The sequence below is a fragment of the Macaca thibetana genome, chromosome 6 (genome assembly GCF_024542745.1).
Source record: "Macaca thibetana thibetana isolate TM-01 chromosome 6, ASM2454274v1, whole genome shotgun sequence".
Taxonomy (NCBI): Eukaryota; Metazoa; Chordata; class Mammalia; order Primates; family Cercopithecidae; genus Macaca; species Macaca thibetana.
Window position 1 is genome coordinate 138,756,093 of NC_065583.1, and position 27,462 is coordinate 138,783,554.

Sequence of the window (27,462 nt, forward strand, 5' to 3'; positions counted from 1 at the left end):
TTCAGACTACAGTCAGTCTCCATTATTTGTACTTAGGGAGGGAAGCAGAAAGATAATTCAAATTAATGGATATTCCAGAAGTCCTCAGAATTGGCTTTGGAATGTATCTTTGTTCTTACATTTGAATGTGGATATAGCTGATCTGGGAATTCACTTCAAACAAATTGATGATACTATACCTGTGAAAGTTTGACTCTGAAGGAGTTGAGGAACTCATCTCTTCTTTCATTTCTTACTGGGAATAGAATAATCATCTATTTTACTGATATAAAGTCCCAACTCAGGCAGAATTGCACCTCCTTATAAGTTTCTAGAAATAAAGGAGTCAAGCATTGTCTCTGCCCAGAGTCATACAAGGAGTAGCATTATACAGGGAGAACTTGAGCTATCAGCACTGCAAATGCTAACTGAAAATAAACTTGAAAGACTACATTTGGCATTTATCTGCCTTCTAAAATATAGTGAAACCTCTTTAATGTGAAACACAAGGAAATGGAAAAAATGGGCTTTGAATTAACTAGCTTTCCATTATCTGATTTTTATTATAGAGCAATCAGGCAGCTGGTTGACTAGGGAATAGCATTTGCTTTGAATTATGTGTATTATTTTGAATAACGTGATACCAGCTTAATGAAATACTACTATAATTCACTTTTTAAAGGAGGATTAAACAATGCATATCCTAGAGGGAGCCTGAGTAACATATTCATATTTATTTATTTATTTATTTTTATTTTTTTTTTTATTTTTATTTATTTATTTATTTATTATTATTATACTTTAAGTTGTAGGGTACATGTGCATAACGTGCAGGTTTGTTACATATGTATACTTGTGCCATGTTGCTGTGCTGCACCCATCAACTCGTCATTTACATCAGGTATAACTCCCAATGCAATCCCCCCCCCCCCCCCATGATAGGCCCCGGTGTGTATTAAACATATTCATATTTAATAAAATATGTATATTTGGCCACAGCCAAGTGATAGGACGGTATGCCTAATTAACATAGGTGTGTGGAGCACTTGCTCACTGAGAACAGAAAGGTGGAGTCTCAGAACACTGATTGTTTCTTGGTCCTCCAAGATGTATGAATATTTGATAGGAAAACTGAGAGTAAGTAGAAAATGATGGAGTTTTAGTGTAAATTTGCCAGTACATGTTTCTTTCTCTGGCCCTATCTTTTTTCCAGGATCAAAAGCCAACTTCCAGCATGGCTTATTAGGACAGTGTTTGACTGTCAAGAAGTGCAGTGGTCACTTAGTACTACTATCTCTAGGAGTATTTTCTTTAATCACTGGAGAAAAGAGATGCCAGTGGAATATGGTGAAAAACAACATTGCCTTTTTGCTGCCTTCATAATTTGGACTACAAGACCACCTTGAAAAACTTAAACCCTTTTTGGGGAGTTTCCTAAAGCAAGCAGCATACACATTTAAATGGAAACTTGAATTCAGCTGGACTTACCTACTAAGCCAGCATCAATAAGACTTGATTAAATTACTTAAATTAGTTCTTTGATACTCTTCTCAGCCATCTCTAAATTCACCTAGTGGTATCTATATTATGAAGGTTCCAGAACAGTTGTTCTTCATATTTGAAGAATACAGTTGAACGTTTATCTGTAGGCACACGAGAGTAAAGAGAAAAGATACCTCAGATTTCATGGTGGTTTAACTGTTAATATCTATGACATAAAATCTAACATGTTTTCAGGTAGGGAAGATGATGGGAACTAGTTTAGTGCTGATTCCTTTTTATTATTTTAAAAAATTATGATACTGTAAAATTGACCTTTTTAAGAAAGCACACAGTTCTGTAATTTTTAACGCATGTATAGATTCATGTAATCACTATCAACACAATCAGTATACAGAACACCCCCTAAAAACTCCTTTTTGCTATCCCTCTATAGTTTACACACTCACCCCTTCTTCCACCTCCAGCTCCTAAGCCCTGGCATTCACTGATCTGTTCTCCAACATTGTTGTGTTATGGTTTCGAGAATGTCATATAAATCAGCAGTCCCCAACTTTTTTGGCACCAGGGACTGGTTTTGTGGAAGACAATATTTCCACAGACAGGACCAGGATTAGGGTGAGGCAAGTGAGATGCCTTCCTCAATCACAAAGTTTAGAGGGGCGCTAAAACACTTAGTAATCAAGATAAATAACATTTTAATGCAACAATATAAAAAACACAAGAGATCTGTGGTGAATAAAATACCAAATTTTTAAATAAAAATGGGATCAGTAACAGTGCTGTGCCAAGCTATATTACAGCCTAAGGCAAAAGGAAAACTCAGTTGGACTGATCCTGTCTTTATTTAAAATGTTGATGTTTTGTTTGTCACAGATTTTTTTTTTTTATTTTTTTATTATTATTATTGGTGGAGACTAGAGTTGGGGAAATGGTAACTCACTTCTGCTTGAGTGATACATTGAATTTTGGACTTCTTCCCAAATCCACCTACTACTGTTTACTTTTCAGAGTCCTCAGATAGGTACCCTATGCCTTCTGCCCTGGTTTTTAAACAACATTCAGAGGGAGAGACTGAATGGAGTATGTTTCTACTGTCTACAATGGTGATGGAAAAAACAAAATGAAGCAGTACGGATTATAGCAGATGTGCCTAGGAGGAAGCTTCTAAGTTAGCTACACATTTGGAGGGACATTCATATGGTAGGAAATAAAATAATGTCATTGATCCTAGAATGAGTCACCTCTCTTACTTGGGTGGTATGTTCCCTTGACATAGCTATGCCACAAGGAAGAGCTACTGGCTTTTGCTTAATTAGCTGCCATTGGTATTAAGCATACTTGGCTCAGTTTCTCAGTATTATTTTCCAGAGCTCATTCCTCTTGCCTACCTGCACACTAGGACATAACTCTCCTGTATAAAAATTAGACTTAACAGATTTTACAACTTCCCTAAAGAGTTCATTTCTGTGTATGAAATCCCTCACCATCAGATCATTTTTTTTCTTTACTTTTAGCCTCACATTCTCATGTTTAGAGCCTACATCCTTTGCTCTGGTCCTCATGGAGTTGGAGAACAGCTGGTTAACATCCTCTGTTTCCTTGAAGATTATAAAGTTACTGTTCAGTCTTGTCTTTGTCTGAGGGAACCAAACTTAGTCTTTTGTTCTTTTTTGTTTGTTAACATTTCCTTGTGGATCTTGTTTTCTCCACACTTCTGTTGTCTTTGATACTCTCTTCTCAGCCATTTCTAAATTCTCCAGTGACCAAATTGAAGTAAGGGTCTCCTCAGGGCTAATGGTGTCATGTGGGTGCTGAGGGCATCATCATATTACTAATGTTTATTCACATAATGCATGGCACATAGTAGATACTCAGTGAAGATGTATTTATTAATTTTGCTTTACCTTTTATTACATTTTTTTCTGTTACATTCTTGTTGGGACTAACTGTAATGTCCTATTCCTTACCACCTTCTCAAGTTTTTATTTTTTGGTTAATAGTTTTTAAAAATCAATTTGGAATTTCAGTGCATGTATTTTCTTTTTTTCTTTTTTTTGAGACAGAGTCTCACTCTGTTGCCCAGGCTGGAGTGCAGTGGCATGATCTCGGCTCACTGCAACTTCTGTTGCCTGGGTTCAAGCGATTCTCCTGCCTCAGCCTCCCGAGTAGCTGGGAATTACAGGCACCTGCCACCGTGCCTGGCTAATTTTTGTAGTTTTAGTAGAGATGGAGTTTCACCATCTTGGCCAGGCTGGTCTTGAACTCCTCCTAACCTTGTGATCCACCCGCCTCAGCCTCCCAGAGTGTTGGGATTATAGGCGAGAGCCACCATGCCCGGCCACATTTTCTTTTAGAATTGATGAAAGAAGTATACATTTATTTTAATTGTCTACTTCTTTAAAACTTTAGATGATCCTTTTTTCGGATTTACTACAAATAACCAGGTTTTGGGTTCATTAGAGGAAACACAGATTTACTGCAGATGCTTAAAATATTGGTAATTTAAACTCCACTGAATATAATTTGTTTTGGTTCTTACACTATTAATGAATATGATATGTTTCCTGGATGTATTTTGTAACCTGTACTCTGTGCTTTGAAGCAAAAGTTATTTCTTTGAATTTGACACTTTATCAGAAGTCTAATCACTACTCTTCATTAGAATACAGGACAGATACTGATGTGATATAGTACTTATCACTTTGTTTTTCTCATCTTTATTATCTCTTTTTTATTTTATTTTATTTTATTTTATTTTGTTTTTTGAAACATAGTCTTGCTCTGTTGCCTGGGCTGGAGTGCAGTGGTGTGATCTCAGCTCACTGCAACCTCCACCTCCTGGGTTCAAGTGATTCTTGTGCCTCAGCCTCTCAAGTAGCTGGGATTACAAGCATGCATCACCACGCCCAGCTAATTTTTTTTTTCTTAGTAGAGACAGGGTTTCACCATGTTGGCCAGGCTGGTCTCGAACTCCCGATCTCAGTTGATCTACCCAACTCAGCCTCCCAAGGTGCTGAGTGAGCTGTCATGCCTGGCCTCAATTAACTTTATAAATTTTTTGTAACTAGCACATTCTTGATTCAGGTGCAGTTTTTTAGATTCTCTATTCAATGTTCTCTTCTTTGAAATAATGTTTACTGTAGGAATCCAGATTCAAACCCTGCAGTGAAGCGTCCTTTCCTATGACCACCTATTTAACAATGATCTCATTTGGGAAGTTACAATGTGAGATGAAGGGCCAATCACGTGCTATCTTAGACTTTGTGAGCAAGAGAAAGAGGACCAAAAGGAGGGCTTATCCAGTTTAATAGTTTATCCATTTCCTGGTATCATTTAACCCCATAACAAGCTATATTTTAAAAATCCACTCCTTAGTAGTGCCAGCATTTGCAAATGAAGGTTTTTCTGCTTCTGTTTGTAGTCCTTCAAAACAATAGAAATAGTCAGGGTATCCCTTTTGCTTAAACAGGAACTTTTTTCCCCCCTTCTCTACACAAGAGTTTGATATTTTATTTAATAAGTATTTACATTTATTTAGTAGGTATTTAAACTTGTGTAGACATGATTGCCATGAATGGCAAAGCTAGATAAGGAATCAGCCACTAGGTAATACTTATTAATTTTATTATTATATTATTATATTTACTTATTAGGTAATACTTATTATTCACTAGGGAGAAACATACTTCCTCTATAAAATGTAAAAAAAGAGAACTTGATTTGTAGATGTTTAAAAATGTTCAGAATGATACTTTTCATAATGTGTAAACAAATAATACAGTAATGACTAGAGCTCGACTGTCTAACCCTAGCACCATATCACATCCCACTGAGGGACCAAGTAAAGGACTTTATGTCTTGTAGGATTTTCTGACAGTTTTTCTCCCTCAGCCTGAATCTGATGAATGATCTTTGGTAACAAGTTTTCCAGCTGTCGTATCAGAATTCTGGCCAAACTTTCACAAGTATGTATAGTGTGGGGAAGAACAAGGTCTATAATTAAAATGTATCCCAGGATAGTATTTTTCCTTTTTGGAAATGATAGATAATGGTCTTGTAGGAGGATGGGTTGTGACACCCCCAAAGGACTAAATAAAATATAATATTTAAAACACCTTTACCTGTACTATAGTAAGATAAATAATATTTTACATACCCTGTGTAGTTTGTCTATACAGGAAGATTCAGCTTTTCCTGTGTTTTCTTGGTTTTACATACATAATGATTTCCAAGATCTGATTACATATGTTTTTTTATCTAGCAGTTAGAGATTTAATAAGTTTCATGCATTACTGTTTTATATATATAAACACAGGATTGGTGGTCATTATCTTTATGCCTATTTCTGTTGATAAATGAAGAAATGTAAAGGAGCCCGGGTCTGTGTAGACCAAACATAGAAAAACCAGGTGGAGTTTGGTTTACAGTGTGGGTCTTAAGTGATAATATCTCATATAAACAGATAAGGCTCCTCTTCTGTAGAAATGACTAGCCTGAGGCCCCAGCGCCTGAGGCTCCTCTTAGGCATGAGCTCCATATCTTGACACACCTACCATATCTTGGTATCCCATTCTGTGCCCACTAGTGGGAAGCTCTGCTGCATCTAAGTGGATCCCCTGGGGTGGGACCTCTGGGGTCATTTGCCTTGTAGGATGACCACCCACCTGGGTCACTCACCCTGTGGACTCCTGTTCTCAGTCTCCTGTTTGTTTCCTGCTCACAGGCTGTCATTAGTAAGAATAATTACCAGACTTTCTTCAGTCATTACTTGTGCCTTCTTTGCCTTCACAAATTCTTCTCAAGTAACAGGGTTGGAGCAGACCTTTACTGTTTTGAATTAGATGAACAACATTGTATTTAATTTTCTTTCTCAAGAGACCTTCCATTTTCTCTGAGAACTTTTTCTCGTGATGAAATTCTTTAGGCAGGTTTATTATCAGATACAGATGGGATTCATTTAGTGCCAAGGATGACTACTAGGTTCCAGATTTTTGCTGTTTTAATGGTTATCTTTATTTTATCGCACAGACTGTAAATGAGTTACTTTAGTAAAAGCATTTTTCACGAGTTTGATGGGAATTAATTTGATAATTAGATGCCAGTTTTTAAAACACATAATCTATGCATCTGTATCAAATATGTATGACAGGTGCAAAGCAACACTTTCTCTTACTTGGTTTTTCTGCAGCAGCCCCCACATTTATGAAAATACTATGGCATTTTTTCTTTTCACCATTGCACTCCTGTCTGGCCTATTAGAGAATTTTTCAGGATAGGGAAGGGAGAAGATTGAGAAGATTTCTGGGGAAAAAAAAAAAAAAAAAAAAAAGACAGTTGCCCCAAGTCTGGCCCATGGTAGAACTTCCTTGGAACTGGGGGAATGTAAAGGAGGGGTAAAGGAGAGGCATATGCTCACTTAGCAAGATGTGTAGAGAAAATGTCTGCCTTTAAACTTTTCCATTGAGGGGATGTCTGTAGAAATCAGGTGGTGCTGATGACTCTTAGTTATTGGAGACTGGGGCTTACTCACCATATTTGCTTCCTGAACTTTAGAGGGATGAAGCCAAGTCTTGTGGCCCATGCATGCGACAAAGCCATCCCAAGTCTGAGAAAAGCAAGGCTTTGGGAGAGAATGGAGGGAACAAAGACAGGAAAAATAGCCTGGAAAAGTTGAAACAATTCCCATTTTACTCTTACACTTCCCTGGCCCAATATTTTAATATAGAAATAGTTTTTCTTTCTCTGTGAAGAAAATCTTGGGCTTGTGGAAATCTGAAGAAAGTTCTTTCTCCAGTATTTTTTTGATCTTATCTGTTTTCTTTTTATTTGTTTTGGGTTCACATCTTGATCTGCTTTCTTAGTGTCTGGAATCTGCACACACACACACACACACACACACACACACACCCATTCAAATGTGTTGGATAGTCCCGAGGATGTCTGTAACTCTAAGACTGCCTCTATACAAGTCTGCAAAATTGTGTGACAGTCTCCTTCACGGTCAGGTGTCAGGCTTTTCATTTGAAAATTGTGAAAAATGCTTGTTCAGGGAATCACGGCCTTACCTTATCCATTCTTGTACTATATGACAAAAACCAAATGTGAAAAAACCAGATGGAGTTTGGTTTACATTATGGGTCAGCAGCTGTGGAGGATCCGGAAATGGGGTTTCAACATAATCATGTTTAAGGTATAAAATTATGAAGGCTGTTGGCTTTCTTTTAGCATGTAGAATAAGGGCGGTGTTTAGATATGTGCATTGCAGATCCCTAAGATGTTATGCAGGCATGATTTCTTTTATAGTAACATTTGTGAACTGGGAACTAGTGGGCTTTTTTTTTTGTAAATGATTTTAGTAATTCCTGCTTTTTAATACAAACTTGCTAAGGTTTCTGCTGGGTTAGGTGAGTTTGGATATGATTAAATGTCTGCTACCTCCTTTCCTCCCCATCTTTCCAAATAGAACTTTGCATGGTTAAGTAGTAAGGGAGTAAACAGTGAAGTTGGAGAAATCTGCTTACTGACCAAGCTCCTCTATGTGCAAGTTATTATGTGACCTTGGGAAAGTTACCACTCTCTACAACCTCAGTTTCTTCATCTGTGAGATGGGATGAGATTATTAATTTTGTAGTAGTTGTGAGGACTCAATTATATAAAATAATACAAAGTTCCAGTACCTAATAGTTCCCTTTCTACCATGTCCTAAAATGTAAATCATTTCTCTCTTTGGTTTCCTTTTCCTCCTCCCCTTATTTGCTTCCCTGGTTTCTCTAAAAGTAAACAAAAAAACCACAGAAATAAATTATTTGGAAATTTTTGTGGCCTTTTCACTTTTGCTAAGGGGTAATTTCAAAATTCCTAATTTGGAATTTTGACACTGCTAGCTTGACATCGTGCTGTCTTTCTCCCCAGCCTACCCCTCTCTTTTTTCTTTGCTCTCTGCAGGGAAGAAAAAAGTCTCTCCATTGAGCACATTAAGGTCTTGTAACTCCTTCTAGTCATGCGTATGGTCTCCTATTCCAATTCTTGTCTCTTATTTTTGGGCAAATTTATGGTTACCCTCCACTACCAAATTAAAGTGTTAAAATGAAAATGGGCTTTGGTTTAAAAGAATAAGCTTAATTTTGTGCTGAAATGTATAGTTCAACTTCGACAGCTAGAGGAAGCCATTAGTGAACCCACATGTTTTGGGAATTGAAGTAGATTAGTGTAAGAATAAAACACTTTGTCAATTTAATTAAGCAAATCAGTTTATTAAAATATGCAGACTAATTTCAGAACCTAGTTCTTTGCACTGCAGTGGCCTTTTGCCATTTGAGTCTCATGATACAATGTGAGGACTTTCTCTTTGATTCCGTAGATCTCATGTCTTGATGGTCCTGACTGGTTCTCTGGCCCTTTGATTCAAATGTGCTCTCTATGCTTTATTTGCTATATTTCTCAGTAAATCCATAGGTCTGAGTATGTCACACTCCCAGTAAAGAAGCACTTCTTCAAGAACAGGATGAAGAAAGTTTGGGGAGGTTGGTTGATAGAGGGATTGTACTCTTTCTAAGTATTTATAGCTCATCTGTCTTCTGATGATGGTTCCTTAGACTTCTAGCAGGCACGTGTCGCATTGTTGTTAAGCAAAGCCCGGTATGTATGTTTGACAAGTTAGCAGCGTGGCAGCTCAGCTTGCTTCCCAGCCGTGCCGCAGTCTCAGGGATTGTTTGGTTTGGCAGGTAGCCAGCTCTCTGCTATAAGATGCATTTCCTTGACAGGATAAAGTGTGGAGCCGCATTAGCTGCAAAGTTTACAAAGGTTAGCTAAACACACACAATAAATATTAATAAACAAAAAAGGCCCACCCACCTTTGACTTTAAATTTTGTTTCTTCATTTCGTGTTTTAGAATCCTTGTAGTAGTTGATTAATAACTGGTATTAGGGTAATTGAGCCTTAAGTATCCTCTGCCTAAGTTAGATTGCTCACAGGCCTCTCATTGGCTGCTTTGGTTTCTCATTGCCACAGTGCATGGGGCTCTGGAATGACTGTTTAGTTTAAGGGGTCTTACTTGCCTCTCCCTGTTTTGGTGTGAAAGGAGGGTAAATATGCTTCTCCCTAAGAATGTATATTAACCAGCTATATGTGTGTGTAAAGGCTCTGGAGGGTACAGGATGTGGACAGGAATAGAGGTGAGGTGTCCTTGGACTCCCTGGAAAGCAATCAGACCTTGGTCTGTTGGCTTGTGCAGTTGCTTCTCTCTAACATTTACACCCTCAGTGAAGAGGGAGAGAGTAACAGTAACCTGCTGCCCCTGGAAACTGCCTGTTTGGCTGGATGTCTTGGAATTTATCAGGCCTACATTGTGGATCTTTTCCAATTCTGTATCCTGCTCACTTGAAAACATATTTGAGAACTAGTAATCTTAGACTGCTTAGCTGGACCTCTAGAGAACCAAGAAAGAGAAATAACTCTAATACTATGCCCTTAATATTGTCCTGGGCCATTTATGGGTGGCTGAGATTTCTGAAAGCCTTTGACAGCCCCTTTCATTGCTCTGTGATTCATGTACATTCTCTCTCTCTAGGACCACATTAGGAAGAAGCTAACCCTGCTACATTTGTAGGATACCTGAGTATAATAGTGATATGAGGAAATCAAATTATTCCTCATGGAGTAATGATTTTAATTAGGAAATTGTCTCCAGCTTTACCTAGCAGAGCAATCCATTTAGGCATGGGTGAACTGTAGCTTTTAATTCATCCTTCGGTGAACATTTGTTGAGCACCAGACACTAATCTAGGCACTTGGGATATGTTGCCAAACAAAACTAACTGAGATCTTTGCCCATGAAACATGTGTTCTAGTGGGGAGGGCAATCAGCATCATTAATAAATAAGTTATATATTATATTAAAAGGTGATACATACTATAAAAAAAAGAAAAGCAGAGTAAGGGGAGTTCTGGGGCACCGTTTTAAATTGAGTGGTCTGAATAGCAACGACATTTAAGCAAAGACTAAAAGAGATGAGTCTTGACTCAGATGGATTTCTTCTAGATAGGGTTTCATAAACATCACTTCATGAAGTTATGTTTGTGACTCTCCTCATGTTTCCATATACCTGGCTTGACCATCTGGGAATTTCCAGTGGTTTATCTCAAATTAGTCTCAGTGGTGGAGCACCTAGAAGCTGCACTTTGTAGACCATGAGCTGTTGAGAAACTTAATTCCATCTTCCCAACCAGGAGCAATTTTATTAGGAGAAAATGTGACTTTTTAATGTATGTATTATAAAGTAGGTTTTACAAGCATAGGTACAAAGCAACAACAACCCCCCTCCCCAGAATACCCAAACTATCAAATTAAATATATCTTATTTTTTCAAGTTTTTCTGTTAATATTTACTCACTATTATATTTGTTTTATCATCTTTTAGCACTTGCTAACCTGAGTAGCAGGTACCATAGATTTGAGAAAAATTGTGGAAAGAAAGCCTAAACTGTGAAAACCTGCCCTTTTAACTTAATTTTCCCCCCAACTAATGGGGAAAACACAGCCATTCTGATTTGATTTTCTCTGTACAATATCCCAGTCCTCTTCAGTGGTACATAGATTAAGAACCACTCTTCTAGAGTAAGTCTGTTAAATCAGATATGAATTAAATAAATGTCTTGTAGACTCTTTTCAGCTTTCTCCTTAATTCCTCTGGAATATCAGGTAAGGGTTTGTAGCCATTTACCTATTTTTTTGCATATTTTTTTTACCATTCACATGGGAGTCTGAATTTTTACCTTCCCTCCCTCCCTCCCTCCCTCCCTCCCTTTGCACTCTGTCACCCAGGCTGGAATGCAGTGGCACAATCATAGCTCACTGAAGCCTCAAACTCCTAGGCTCAAGCGATCTTCGTGCCTCAGCCTCCTGAGTAGCTGGGACTACAGGCACATGCCACCATGCCCAGCTGGGAGTTAATATTCTATCGAAAAGGATCTCAGAGATTTCAAGATATTCTATTTTAACAAAAGAGTGGAATGATTAGAGACAAGGAACCAAAGAAATTCAGCCCAAAGTAGATTTAGGAGACAGTAGTCATGATTTTCATTTTACCACTAGAACTATAAAATGCTAATATCTAATCGTACCCTTTTCCCCTTTAGTCCCTATATATAGTTTGGCAAGTGATAGATTATTAATAATCATTGATTTAATGCTTCCACTCATATCTTGTTCTATCAGAGTGAGTTCTATAGAACCTAGTACATGGGGTTTCTGTTTACCAACATTAGCTTCATCTTTTTTCTGTTTAATTCTATCCACGCTATCCCTCCCACCTCTGCCCTCTTACCACAGACAAAAATTAAAAACAGGGTATAGTTCTCACTGAGAACTTGTGGTTCTTTTCAGTCCCAGAGCACCACTTATTTTCCTCACCAGTAATGAATTCATAGGATCATAACTTCCAGTGAACCTTCTCTTAAACTGCTTTTCATTCAGGTTAATGTCAAGTCTTCATATTTTGTATCTGTTTTACTTCTGCTGTTATCCTGCTGTTTTATCTCATAGATAGGGAGACATTATTAAGTGCCTACAAATGTATATTGTTTTTGAAAAAGCTTTATGAGATTTGGATCTTTGTGAACTAAAAACAATAACCACCTGGTCTCAATCTGCCGTCCAGAGGGACATATTGTATGTGTGTAACAGCATGAAATCCACTTCAGTGGTAAGTGTAACTGAGTTATGTGGATCTAGCATTTCATGATGCCAGCCTCACGTGGTAATGGACCTGGGAAACCTAATTTTGCGGTTTCAAGGCTGTCCAGAAAGGGAGATAATGTCAGGAAGAGAACATCTTTTTTATTTTTATGGAGTATCACCCAGATAATAAGTGATGGAATGGAACTTAACTTCAGGAACACAACTTTATGGTTTAAAAGAAAATGTATAAAAGTTAGAGGTAAACCATCAGGATGATATTTGATATAGTAGACTAGTCATCAAAGTACTAGCAGGATTGTTTCCATTTTTATCTGGCCTCTTTAGTCAGCCACTGCACCTTTCCTTTGCAGAGTGTTGTTCGCTGCCTGTGGCATCCAAAGCTGAACCAGATCATGGTTGGAACTGGAAATGGATTGGCTAAAGTCTATTACGACCCCAACAAGAGTCAGAGGTATTTCATAAGTATTGCCTGTTTTAGATGGATGACAACAACTGGGGGGGAGGGATTTCCCTCCCACCCCCCGCTTTTATTCATTTCCCACTTTGATGGAGATCCACCCATTTAGAAAATGCAGCTGGCACAAAGTAAAGCCTCAAACTCCTGATATTGTGCTTTAAAAAGGATTTGAATATCGCCCTTGATCCACACTGAATTCAAAGCGAAAGTTTCCTGGGGATTTGCAGTTGTTTAGCTGAAATGTTGAGTGCAAGGGGGAAAAATGTTCTGCCTACTTTGCATACCACCCTGGACAGAGGCATTAGCAGCGATACATGTAAGAGATTAACAAAGCAGGGAACTAACCACTTACAGGAAATGGAATCAGCTTGTCCATTTCGCTTCTTTCTTTTTTGGCTTCTAGCAGTTACTGGTTTGGGTGTTTGGCAAGATTATTCTCTGCCCGCAGAAAAGGACAGCACAGATACGTTTCCCTTCCACCCCCATGCCCACCCAAGTTTCAGACTTAAGTATACCACTGTATTTCAAAAGTCTGAAACTGTAACTAGAGGTTCAGTCAGTTCCTCAGTTATTTCCATTTTGCTTAGGCACAAAGACGGATATGTGTCATCACCCAAAAAAAATGGTTTTGTTTCTCTCTCTTAAAGTACAGTGACTGATTAGCTCTTTCTTTAGAGTAAGACTTGGTTAACTAGCATTAAAATTCACATGTGAAAATCACTGGGGTCCCATATAAACTTGTTTTAAGGTCCCACCTCCTTTGAGGAAAGGAAAGCCACCCTCTATTGATGAATATTCATTGGCCATAATTTTGCTCTGAATAGAAGCAGACAGCCCCGTCTTCCTTCAGAGCTTCCTGGACTAGAGTTGGAATCCTGGCCTTATACAATAAAGTATATTTATGGTATTTGAAAACAAATAGGATTTTATTTGTTTTTTAAAAAAGAAATTAAAAATGCTAATGTACTTCGGATTCGAGTCTGCTTCACTTGAGAAAATGATGAGCCTCATTTGATAGCACCCATTTAGAAGGCACTTTCTGTGGAAGCTTTGCTTTAAGAAATTTACTTATTTGTATTTACTTCTCTTGAAAAGGATAACGCTCTACTACTAAGGAGAAGTGCAATGTTCTAAGCACATTTTTGGTTAATCCCACACATTCTTGGGCCGTAGCCCCTTGGCAACACTGCCAAGCCAACTCAGTTCCAGACACTTGTACGCTTGTATTTGAAAAGTGGACATATGCCATTTGGGGTGTAGACCACCCAGGTTGCTTTCATCCGAGACATAAACTAAAATTTTAACCCTATGACCTTTAGAGTTAAAAGGTTGGGTAATTTTATTAAGATCTTAAAATTTCACATTATTCCTGTAGGCTTTGTAAACTTGTGTCCTGTTGCCCTGTTACCTCTCCAACCCTCTTGCTTGGTAATAACCACTGACTGACAGACTTGCTTTTCCATAAATTTAAGCTTTTATCACTGAGAACCCATCTGTTGCCATCCCTCAGAAGGTCAAGGACTTGTGTAGATGAAGTACATGCACAGAGTATGTTCCTGAAAGTATCTCATGTTTTCAACATGAAATTTTCTGTTTCTAAGACCAAGTAAAGAAAACAATTTGCTTTTACACCCCTCAGGGGAGCAAAATTATGTGTGGTTAAAACCCAGCGGAAGGCAAAACAAGCTGAGACTCTAACTCAGGACTACATCATCACCCGTAAGTCGTTAACATGCCTCTCAATCATGCATCTCTCTTCTGCTCTCATGTGGTTTTGATTGCATAGCTTTAGAGACAGAGAAAGCCCTCAGAATTCAGGCATATATTACAAAATTGCCCATTCATCTGGATAGGACTAGGAGTCATGTAACAGCTAACCTCTTTGGCTTTTGTGACTCATCACAGAGACAGGGTTATTTCTGCAGCTTTCAACCCAAAAGGAAAAAGTCTATGTGAGCCCAATACATTATAGCAGTTTTTTCAAGAGTAACAGTCTGTTCTAAGTGTAAACAAGAAAGAGTGCTGGTCTTGGAATCAGGAGGCCTGGGTTTGTCCAGTTCCACCACTGACTGGCAATGTGATGTTGAACAACTTAACTTTTAATCAGGAGAGTACGGCAACTAGAGGAAGGGTCTGTTCCAGCTTCCTCTGAAATTCTATGACCATGTGCTAGACTGATCCGCAGTAATTTGTATATAAAATTAACTACCTGGGGTATGAGTAGAAAGGTTACTAGGGCAGAGTGGTTTCTCTCAGATATGTCACACAACCTCATTAATCTGGTAGATATGTGTTCCCACAGCCACAATCTCAAACCTGCAACAGGTGACAGCTAGGAAAGAAAGAATGGATACTACAGCGATTATCGTTAGCGGATGGCCCTGTGGACTTTATCAGTGACTCAGTCTGGAGCCCAGGGGGCGCTGTACTGCCGGGTTTTCTCACTGGTGGTGGGTCTCATATGAGACCAAGTCCCTTGGAGCTTATGACCAGTAAAGAGATCCCATGATACTTTTTGCAAGAGTAGAAAGTGTTAAAAGTCACTGTCATAACCAGTCTAGCTCATGTAATTACATGCGGCCTACTTAAATTCCTCCAGTCGTTTGAAGTGAAAAGCTATTTTTCCTCCTCCTAAAAATACTGTTGTGTTGTGTTGCCCAACTGAGTGACCGGTGGCTGTGTTTCTCAGCTCCCCTGACTCAAGGCAGGCATGTTTTACTGGTGAGTGATATGGTCCGGCCCTAGTTGGCAGTATAGGTAGAAGGTAGAAGGTTTGAGGTGTCATAGACATTTTATTGATATTATAAATTCCCTTTAACCTTTCCCTTCCTTCCCCTGGTCCCCTGGGAAAAGTTTCTTTTAAAAGGGGTTTAATCTGCATGTAAGAGTCAAAAGAAATTGTGCTGGTACTTTTTGGGGGCAAGAAAAAGAGAGTTATTTAATACTTCCCTAATAACTCTTTCCTTTTCCCCTAGAATATTATACTGTTTTCCTTTTAAATTCTTACAATCTTTTATATTCTGAAATTTAATTTTGACATTGAGTAAACAGCAACAGCAATTGAACACATATTGCTTTGGTTCTTATTTTCTTATTTTGCTACCATATAGCAGGAGGGATAAGGCCCCATTAAGTCCCCACGCCAAGAGATTTAGGCACCCCTTGCATTCATGGCAACCTTTATCCCAGTTTTAGTGGGGTAAGTGTTCCTCCCTTCCGGTTACTCAGTGTTGTCAACTCCTCCTGAGAGGTGGTCACATTTCAGAAACGTGTGAAGTGATTCCAGTGTTTATGAGACATCTGAGGAGACTTCAGGACTGACAGCAAGCTATTGGCATTATTTACATTTGGGTCCTGTAAGAAAAAAATAAGAGGCAGTCCCAATATGTGTTTCTTTTCAAAACCGCAGTAATGAAGTTTTAACTGCTACCCATGGTTTGGGAGATGGGGAACCTCACTGATGTTTCCGTGACAATATTTAACAGTATTTCCTGAGTGCTGTTAGCTGCCAGGAGAGGTGAGCAATGAGTCTGGTCTCAAGCAAAATTGGCTAATTGGTTACAGTAAGACTGTCTTTTATTATTAGATGAAGGCTGTCATTGTGACTTCCATTTCATCTTTCAGTTAGTCATGCTTTTTAGCTATGTTTTTGGATGGAAAGATTATTCTTATAATGAAATTTTTCAAATGTGACTTCTTGTAGCTCATGCCTTGCCTATGTTCCGTGAGCCCCGCCAACGGAGTACAAGGAAACAGCTGGAGAAGGACAGACTGGATCCCCTGAAGTCGCATAAACCCGAACCTCCTGTAGCAGGCCCAGGTGACTGTGATCCAGCTAGTGACCTGCAGAGGGAGTTCAGAGGCAGGGTGGGGTAATTGATATAAAATTGGGACAGTCTTTTGGGCCTGGATGCTTCTTTGTCTTCAGAGAGATTTTACTAGTGTTTTTTTAAAATGTTTTCTTTTTAGCTGCAGAAGAACTGATGCAGAATCCAGATGTATAAAGCGGATAAAAATTGAGCTGCTATGCTGAAATAGGGAGGAAGACTGGGGCCCTTTCTGCTTGGTCTGCAGCTTGAGTTTTCCTAGCTGGCCTCAGTGGAACTTGGGGGCTCAGTGGAACTTGGAACCCAGTGTTAAAACCACTGCTCTCAATATTGGCTTAATATACAACACTGGGCACTTTTACCAGAATCCAGGCTGGATTAGGTTTCACACAAGGCAGAAAGTGGCCATCATTTAGATTTGTGTTGATATCACTAGAAGATGGATAAAAGTCTTTAGCATTTTTAAGAAGTAGGTACCAGAAGAAAGCCAAGCAGCACTGGCTAATAGGATAGCACATACCTTCATTAGAATTTCATTTTCTGTTATCATCTATGTAGTTTCTATTTGGTCTGCTCCTTCAGCATAGAAAACATTTTGCATATCTATTGTAATTTTTTTTTCATTTTTTTTCTAACACCATCCTAACTGAAGTTTCCAAATAATATTCTTTCTTGGATTATTGTGAACCCTTCTAACTAGGCACCTTAGTCTCAAGTCACTCCCTCTCTCCCACCTCACTTCTATTTGTCTTATACACAGCTTTAATCCCCAACTCCGTTAGCTTTTCATGTTGCTACAGCCTCCAAACCTTCATAAGCTTCCTGCTGTCCAACTGTCTTTCCAGAGATTCAAGGTTCTATACAGGCCAAATCAAATCTACCCCTGTAGCTTTACACCTTACTTCTTTCCTGCTCTGATCTTCTGAGATTACTGTTGGTTCAGTCTTGTCCCCAGATACCCACTGAAGCATTGTATTTTTGTACTTAACCCATTCTGCTTGTTGAAAATAACCTTGTTTACCTCCTGAACTTTCACAAATTGGATCCATCTCTTTCATAAAGACCTGTTCAACCGTCTGAGCCTGAAGTGCTGTCTTCTTCTAAGTGCCATAATAGTTACTGGCCATACAAATTATCTCACAGTTAATTATTTCCTGCCTTATTTAGTTTCTTCTTATCTTGTTTTATGAAATGAATCTTTTAGTGTTATTTGGCTTTTCATATGTTTATCTTCCTAAAATGTCCTACATCTTTCTGAGTACCAGTCACTATACTAGCTGCTAGAGATCCAGTGGGGAACAAATCCCTCCCCTTAAAGAGGTTCCTATTTCTTAGGGAGATTATAGTACAGCAGAGCAACATGAATCAGTATGTTCAGCTTATTTGTTTTCTCTTGTAATACTCAGCAAAGTACCTGTAAGGTATTTGGAAGATGCCAAGCCCTAAGATAATGTTCATTTAAATAGCATCTAATGAATATTGGTTATTTTTATTAATTGAATTCTAAATGTTGATGCCAGAGGAACTTTTTTAAGCACATATATGGCAAATTGTCTGTAATTTTTTCTATGTTGGTACGATTCTGTAAGTTTAAGCAACTGAGACATAACAAAAAAATCTCTTCCTATTTAAAAGTGTTATGGGGAAGTTGAGGTTTGGTGATCTCTTTGGTTCTGATTGTCATAAATGTAAGCTGAAAGGATGATACTCAAGTACTCTTGAGATTTGTGCTCAGATAAGTACAGTATACACAGATATACCTGTGTATCCTCATGCTCATTCAGTTTCTAATTTGATTTTTTTTCTTTTGCGACAGGTCGTGGTGGCCGAGTTGGAACCCACGGGGGCACTCTCTCTTCCTATATTGTGAAGAACATTGCTTTGGACAAGACCGATGACAGTAATCCTCGGGAAGCCATTTTGCGTCATGCCAAAGCAGCAGAAGACAACCCATATTGGGTTTCTCCAGCATATTCCAAGTGAGAATATAGCTTATTAAAATAGGAAAATTGTTATGTTTAATGAATTGGGGAGAACATAACAATGTTGTTTTTGAGTTCTAACTTGTCTATTTCTTATTTCATACTTAGATATGAAAAATAGGCCAGATACTCATGGTCCTTAAGCCTAGGCATTTGTTTGTATCATAAAACTCTAAAATCATGAATTTTAAAACTAGGCCCTGTTCCATCAGAGTTGTAGCATGGTGTAAACCATTATGTGAAGCCCATCCTGCCTATGATTAAAACAACAAACAAATCACTGCTTATGTGCATTATGTTAGTTGAGGAGGGTTAAAAGCAAATGAAGCAGTTTGTAGGTCTGATATTATGAACTCACTTTTATTTATAGAGCTGTATATATAAGTAACACTGCAGAGTAGATCCTGCCTGCTCGTATTCCCTCAGATAGCTTAGCACGGATGAATAGGTAGCAGTTCTTAAAGCCACCAAACCAGCTACATTTACATTAAAGATAGGTACTATTATAGAATTTTCCGTTTTTATTTTTACTTATTTATTTAGAGTCAGGATCTTGCTCTGGTTGCCCATGCTAGAGTGCAGTGGCATGATCATAGCTCACTGTAACCTCAAACTCCTGAGCTCAAAGGATTCTCCTTCCTCACCCTCCTGGGTAGCTAGCATGACAAGCATGCACCGCCACACCCAACTAATGTTTTAATTTTTTATAGAGACAGGGTCTCACTATGTTGCCCAGGCTGGTCTTGAACTTCCGGTCTCAAGTAGTCCTCCAACCTCAGACTCCCAAAGTGCTGGGATTATGGGCATGAGCCTCTGCACCTGACCAGAATTTTCAGCTTCTAAATTTTTAAACTTTTTGATTTAATTTTAGATTTTTAGGAAAGTTGCAGAAATAGTACAGAGAGTACATACATACTGTTCACCCAGCTTCCTCCTAATTTAATACTTTACATAATCTTAGTGCAATTAATTATCAAAACTATAAAACTAACGTTAGTATAATACTATTAACTAGGCCAGGTGCATTAGCTCATGCTTGTAATCCTGGCACTTTGGGAGGCTGAGGCAGACAGGTCACTTGAGGTCAGGGGTTCAAGACCAGCCTGGCAGCACATCTCTACTAAAATACAAAAATTAGCCAGGCGTGGTGGCATGCGCCTGTAATCACAGCTACTCGGGAGGCTGAGGCAGGAGAATTGCTTGAACCCAGGAGGCGGAGGTTTCAGTGAGCCAGGATCATACCACTGCGTTCTAGCTTGGGTGACAGAGTGAGACCCTGCCTCAAAACAAACAAACAAAAAACTATTAACTAGACTATAGACCTCAGTTAGTTTTTGCCAGTTTTTCACTCGTGTTCCTTCTCTGTTCCAGGATTCCACATCGCACTTAGTCTCCTCCTATCATAACAGTTACGTTTCCTGTCTTTCATGATTTTGATGCTTTAATGAATACTGGTCAGTTATTGTGTAGACTTTCCCTCATTTGGGGTTTGCTTGATATTTTCTTATATTTGGAATGAGACCATGCATGTTTGGCAAAAATAACACAAGAGAGATGTTGTGTCCTTCTCAGTGGATGTCTTATTACTGGTGATGCTAACTTTGGCCACTTGCTGAAGGTTGTATCTGCCAAGTTTCTCCACTGTAAAGTTGCTTTCATTCTATTTCTATTTCATTCTATTTTCAGTTGATCACTTCTTGGAAGTGATATTTTAAGACTATGCAAATCCTGTTTCTCCTCAATTTTGCTGTCTGATTTTATCATCCATGAATGAATTTGCCTATAACAGTTATTACTATGGTGTTTGCTTAATGGTGGTTTTCTGTTTCCCTCTCTCCTTCTGTGTTTATTAATTGGAATACTACCTAGAGAAGCAGTTGTTCCTTCTTCCACATTTATTTATTTTTCAAGTATTTTTAAAATATTGGTATGGTCTCTTACTTTATTCTGTGAGTTAAAATCCAATACTATCATTTAGTTTGTTGCTCAAATTGTTCCAGCTTTGGCCAATAGAAGCTCCTTCAGAATGGCTCCTGTCATCTTTCTCAAGCCCCTATATATCTTTTTAGTACTTCCTTACTTTCTGGCACCACAAGATGTTACAGATTTATCTTTGTTTTTCTTACCCACATTCTGGAATCGACCACTTCTCTAAAGAGCCGTGGCTCCTTTTGTTGGAGAATGGTGGTTAGAAACCAAGGGCTGTGTGCTGGATGTGCTCCTTGCTACTAGACTGCCATTGCTTCTAGGTCCTCTCTGGTGACAAAGCTAGGAAATACGTGTATGCATACTAAGCTACCCATCTACACACATCTGTGTTTCTGAATGTATCATATAATCTGTAGTTATATTTTTTAAAACCATGAGTTTTAATTAATGTTTCTGATTTCAGTCCTGTATCACAGGTTCCCTGACTTTTCCCCTTTCTGTATTTGTAACTTCTTTCTCCATTAATGAGAAACCCAGCTCTGATTTGTTTAGTTCTGGCATATACATTAACTAGTTTTAGAATTGCTAACCCATATCCCTGTAAGAATCACTTTTCCTATCTACATGGCATAGTTTGTTTACAGTTCTTCTCATCTTTAGCCTTAAAGTATATTTTCTTCACCACCCCAGTGATTGTGGCTATGTTAGTCATTTGAAATGCAGTTAGGTTCATTTATTAGTGTTTATATCGCTTTTTTGGGTTTCCTTCACATCCTGTTTATTTTTTTGGAGTGTGTGAAATATTACTATGGTTCTAGGAGTCAGAGCTTTAAAAGAGATTTACTTAGAGAAATGTCTCTTCCTCTTCATTCCTGCTCCCCTTTTCCTATTCCCAGTCCCCCTTTTTTCAGTCCCTTTCCTATCCACCCTTGTAGCTAAATAATCTCTTTAGTTCCTGGTGTATGTTTCGTGTATTTCTTGAGCAGATATGTAAGTATCTTCTTACATCCCCATATTTTCTACATGAAGGATAGCATAATTTAAATCATCTTTTTTTCTTTTTTTGGTCTAAGTTCCATTTGAAAATCTTTGGTGAAGTGTAGTTACAACATATGAACACATGTATAGAGTAAAATGTCACCATTTTCAATGTATAAATACTACCCACAACCAACTTTTATCACAAAATTATTGCTAATCTGTGATTATCCACAAAGTAGTTGGTTATCTAAATTTTTCTTCATTAACATTTTAGTATGAAATTTAACTTTAAATGAACTTTGAGAATACTATTTATAAATATGTCAGCAACTTTTTTTGTTATGCCATTTTTGAAATTTGAATGGTTCAGTTTAGTATTTTAGCTGCTTTTCATCCCCCATCTTTATTGAGGTATGATTGACTTAAAAATTTATATATATTCTGGTGTAAGACTTGATATAAATTAAGTCATATTAATTTGCTTTTGTTGGCTTTGCTTCTTTTTCACATAGAAGTATGCCCTAGAAAACACTACATCAGTCCATAGAGCTCACTCTCATTGATTTTCATAGTTGCATCGTACTCCATTGTATGAATTTATCATAGTTAATTCAACCATTCTTCTATGTATGGATATTTAGGTTGTTTCAGTATTTTGTAAGTACTAACAATGCTATAGTGAGTAGACTTACAGACATGTATTTTTGTATTGTTGGAGGTATATTCAAGTTTTTTTCTTGATGTCTTTATGTATTCCTAAAGTTTTGTCTTTAATTGTGAGAAAACTGGATGCTGATTACTTTTTAAAACATTAACATGCTGGAAAAAGTCTTTTATTAACCGACTCCACCTTTATACTGCTCCCAGTCCCCTATCTACTCATTATTAGGAGCTACATTGCTTCAAATAAAAACACATCATCTTAGCACGCATTCCTTAGAAGCAGGCCCTGAGATAAAGATTTATATAAAGATGAATTATTAGGATATGTTCCCAGAGAACATCAGTAGGGAGTAGAGATGTGTCATGAAGCCGTCAAGTGTGCCAAGTCTCAGGGAGGGTCACTTTGCCTTAATCCTGCAGGGTAACCCTGGAGACTGTGGTCAGAGTTGTCCTGGTCAGGGACATGGCAGCTGGAGTATTTATACTCCCTTATTTGTTGGTCATTGGTGATGGTTGGAGATGGGGTTGGGAAAGACACTTCAGGCACTGTCAGCTCTCCAGCGTTTTAGAGGTAGATGCTCCTGCTGCGAGTGAAAGCACGTTGCCCAGTAATGCTGAAAGGATTTGAGGCAGTCGAGGGGAAGCACTGTGTCCTCTGCTATATGTACTGTAGCAGAACAGACTATGTGATGTCAATGGTGGTTGTTCACGATTTATATTAATGAACAATACAGATGGAACATCTCTGATGCTAAAAGGATTTGAGGCAGTCGAGGGGAAGCACTGTGTCCTCTGCTATATGTACTGTAGCAGAACAGACTATGTAATGTCAATGGTGGTTGTTCCCAATTTATATTAATAAGCAATACAGATGGAACATCTCTGAACAGTGAATTGTATAATATCACAACAACTAAGAGGTCATATCAAGGCTGGCCAGCGAAATGCATGCTTTAGCCTTCATTTGAATAGTATTTATGTGTGTATAAACTAATCCATGTCAACACATCATCGGCAGTCAGATAAATTTATAGATTATGTCTGTGTTGACACTTCTGTTTTTAATGAGGTATTTTCCATTATTAGGGATTGTTTTTATACTTCAGAAACCTTGTTTAGAAACATACTAAAGATTTGTTAAGAAAACAGTCATAGTTTAAATTTTGTTAAACATGGTGTACGTTATTTCGATGGCTAACTGCTCCAAATATGTGTGTCTATGTTTACACACAAATCATTGAGATGTCTTCAAAAATATTGATATAAATACTGTTTGCTGATTATTCGTTGATATTAGCAATGTATAATATAGCAATATTAGCAATGTATAATTAGAAGGTGTCAAAGACCTAACTTACCACTGGAGAAAATGAAACATCCAGAAGATAGCTTTTAAAACCTGCTGGATAACAAGTCATTGCTGGAATCCAGACCAGGAACCTGGCCTTAGAATTTTCAGGTTATTGTTCTGACATCTAATAATGAGTTATTTTGATAAAGGAGTAACTTCAATTTAGTATGTGGTTTTCATGTCTGAGATCTAAAGTAGTACATACACACGGTAAAAACAAACAAACAAAAAATCCAGTGGTACTAAAGGTACACAATGGAAATTTGAAAGCCTTTCTTTCACTTAACCCCAGTTCCTTCATTCTACTACTTGGAGATACCAACTGCTGCAAGTTATTATATATCCTCCCAGAGAGAGAGATACGTGTAGATACATTGTTTGTTTAAAAATGCAGGTATATAGCATGTTTTACACACTGATTTGTGGTTTTGTTTTTTACTTAGAGTACATTGCAAGATCAGGCCAGCTCCATCCAGACATATTTAGCTCATTCTTTTTACTTTATGTAACTATTCAATTGTATGGCTATATTATGCTTTTATAAAAACTGTACCCTCTTGAATGACAAGTTACATTGTTTTCAGCCTTTTTCTTTCATAAATGATACTGAAATTAGTATCTTTGGATATACATATTTGCCCACAAGTGCAAAACTACTAGAAATTTTTATCTTTGCCAAACTGATAGGTGAAAATGTATAATTTGTGGTTTTCACCGGCCTTTTAATTATTTTTTAGCATCTTTTCTCGAGGGGCTGTAGAAAGGGGGCTCATTTGCCTATTTGTCTTTTTCTTACTGATTTGTGTTATTTATATTAAGGAGGTTAACCTTTGTATATCATGTATGGCAAGTATTTTTCCCAGTTATTTTTTATTTTACTTTGTTTATGGTGTTTTTCTCATGTAAAAAATTTATTTTAGTGTGGTGAGATTTAGAAATGGGGTGGGGGGTGCACTTTTGGGTTTTTATTTAGGAAGGCATCTCCCATCCAAGATTAGTCTTGAAATTCTCTCAGATTCCCACTTAATACTTTTATGGATTTTTTTTTTTTAGAGTTAAATCTTCAGTTCACCTGGAATTATTTTAGTGAAATGAGTGAAGTCATTATATTCATTACCACAAATTTGGTGTCTTAAAAAATAGAAATTGATTCTGCCACAGTTCTAGAGGCCAGAAGTCAGAAATCAATGTTGGCAGGATTGTACTTTCTACAGAGACTCCAGGGGAAAATTCATTCTATGCCTCTTCTAGCTTCTAGAGGATTGCCTGATGCCTTAGTTCATAGCCACATCCCTTTAGTGTTGCCTAGTCTTTACATTGCCTTCTCCTTTGTGTTGGTCTTCTCCTTTACTCTCTTGTAAGGATACTTATGTAGTATTTAGAGCCAACCCAAGATAATCCAGGATTATCTCCTCATCTCAAGATACTGACCCTTTTTCCAAATGAGAGAACATTCACAGGTTCCAAGGATTGAACGTGGATATCTTTAAGGGGACCATTTTTCAACCTACCATAGTAGAGTTCTAATTTACTTATTTCAAGTTGGTTTAACCACTTGCTGTAGCATTTTTTATTGTACATTTTAATTTTCCTCATTAAATTGAAATGATACCTTTATTATACTATGTACTTACGAATTTTAATCAATTTCTGGGTTCTCTGTTCTGTGCTGTCAATTGGTCTGGCTCTGCAAGTATCAATACCAAACAGTCTTCATTATTAGTAGGGCTGCCTGTTCTCATTATCCTTATGAGACTGTGTCTATCTATTCTTGCAGTTCTCCATGACTTTATTATCTAGTAACCTTCCCCTCAAAAATTAATGATGTGGACTTGAGTTATATGTATATCTTAATTTAGACAGAATTTATAATACTGATTCTTTCAAACCGAGAACAGAGTTGTCTTTCTAGTCACATCACTATATCCCTCAGTAGTACTTTTAAGTTTTCTTCATATAGACCTGTCACATTTCCTTTTAAGTTTATTTCTACTTATTTTATCTTTTTGTGCTGTTGTAAATAGAGTCTTTTCTTACACTAAATTTATAACTTATTTGTATATGGAAATACTGTGCAGCTACCTATATGTGTGTTATTTATATATATTAGTTCTGTATCAAGCTGTTTATTATATTTTCTTACGTATGTTTTAAATAATTTTTTATTCACTTAGCTTGGGGTGTACAGTTATAAAATTATATGCAAGTAGTAAGTTTACCTCCTTTTTTCCAATTTTTATACCTACTATTTCTTTTTATCTAATTGCATTGACTACTTCCAGAACAATTTCAAATAACATCAGTGATAGTGCACATCCTTTTTTCAATTTGAACTTTAACAGGAATGATTCTATTACGTTAAACCTTACAAAATTTTCCTTTTTGTAGGTGAAAAAAATCAAATATCAGCAGTTACATTATTCAGTCTAATGGTATTTCCACATAAAACGTGATAATGTTTGAAAACACAAGATGTTAAGAAAGAATCCAATTCTTTTTTTATTAATGCAACAGAGATTTACTGAACACCAACTAGGTGTTAGATACTGTTCTAAGTTGTAGGATACAACCATTTTGTGGAGCTTATATGCTAATAGAGATAGACATTAAATAACTAGATGGTATATAAATGGTATAGATGGTATAATATAAATATTAGATGGTAATAGTATAAAAGGGGGACATAGATAAAAGAGGGATAAAAGGGGGACATAGAGTGATCGGGGAGAAAAGGCACTATTTTAGATACAGTGGTCAGGGCAGAACCTCTACGAAAGTTACCTTTGACCTGAGTGAAATGAGGGAGTGAGCCATGCAGATACCTAGGGGAAGAGTATCCCATGCAGCGAACACAAGAGGCCTTTACTGAATTCCTTCATCTCTGTGGAAGTGATCATAGAATTTTTCTGCTTCAGTCTGTGAATGGGATGAATTATATTACTAGATTTCCTAACACTGAGCCATCCTGGCATCTTTGATACGACCATAATGTGATTGTAGTTTATTCTTTCTAAGGCGTTAGACTGGCTTCCTAAAAATTTTATTTTTCTTTTCTATATGTACCTTCAAACTGTTTTGAATACATTTGAACTTATCTATTTTATAAAGATTTGATAGAATTCACCTGTAAAATGCGAACACTTTTGTGGAGTGGAGGGTGAGTAGTAATTCCTTAATTTTTCTCTCTTTTCCATCCCCTCCTGGCAAATAGTCTATTCAGAGTTTTCTGACTCTTCTGAGGCTGCTTGGTAATTAATATTTTTTGGACAATGATTCATTCAGATTTTCAACTTACTTTAAATAGGAATTAATTGAAGCTGAAAGTGTTTTTGTTCACTTTCAAAATATTTAAAGATATTTTTCTGCATTAGAGGTGATTCCATTATGTTTACAAATGAATTTGTGCTAGAATAATAGCAGCTCTGCATGGTAGGTAGATCAGGTATTGTCATATCCTCACTTTACTTGTGAGGAGGCTGCAGCTTAGAGATCTGCAATTAACAATGACTGAAACTAGCTAGACATTAGTTCTCTTAATGCCTAACCTAATGAGCTTTCCAGAGGACTGCACTGTCATCCCAATACACTCCTTTCTGCTGCTGCATTTTGCTGTCATCTCTTTGCTTCCACCCAATTTTGTCACCTTGCATTTGTTGCATACTAAGTTCATGGCACTGGCTGGCTGTGGCATGTAATTGGTTAGCTAGGATTTCAGTACTATTTCTCCTGTATTCACCTGCTAGAGTATACTGTTTACTGCCAAGTAGCAAAGTATTTGAAAGGAAGCTAATATTTAAAAGGATCTTTTCATAAAGGTCATTGTAATTGATAATGTGTGTCTGGTTTTTTTTTTCTTCACTGCAATTGACATCTGTCAGTGATGAAATGAAGATTTATTTACTGTATCTCGCTTTATCACAGAAAGGCACAATTAGACATTCCACAAATGTGCCTGCCTACGCATGACGTATACTCACCTATATCCACTGGTGATGATAACAAAGCGTCTTTGAAGAGTTTACTTTTATTGATTATTTAAGTTTCATTCCTGGCCCTAGCAATGTAATAGCTATGAAAATTTTCAAACAC

At 37.4% G+C, this 27,462-nt stretch overlaps 1 protein-coding gene across 5 annotated transcripts in view; it reads left to right on the forward strand.

Annotated features, from left to right (window-relative positions):
* WDR70 (WD repeat domain 70) overlaps positions 1-27,462 on the forward strand; it is a 422,645-nt gene that overhangs the window by 371,881 nt on the left and 23,302 nt on the right. For all 5 annotated transcript variants that reach the window (XM_050794508.1, XM_050794509.1, XM_050794510.1 and 2 more), the window contains 4 exons: positions 12,534-12,634; positions 14,280-14,359; positions 16,344-16,460; positions 18,284-18,446. In XM_050794508.1, the coding sequence (XP_050650465.1) occupies positions 12,534-12,634; positions 14,280-14,359; positions 16,344-16,460; positions 18,284-18,446 (461 nt within the window). The remainder of the gene's footprint in view (positions 1-12,533; positions 12,635-14,279; positions 14,360-16,343; positions 16,461-18,283; positions 18,447-27,462) is intronic.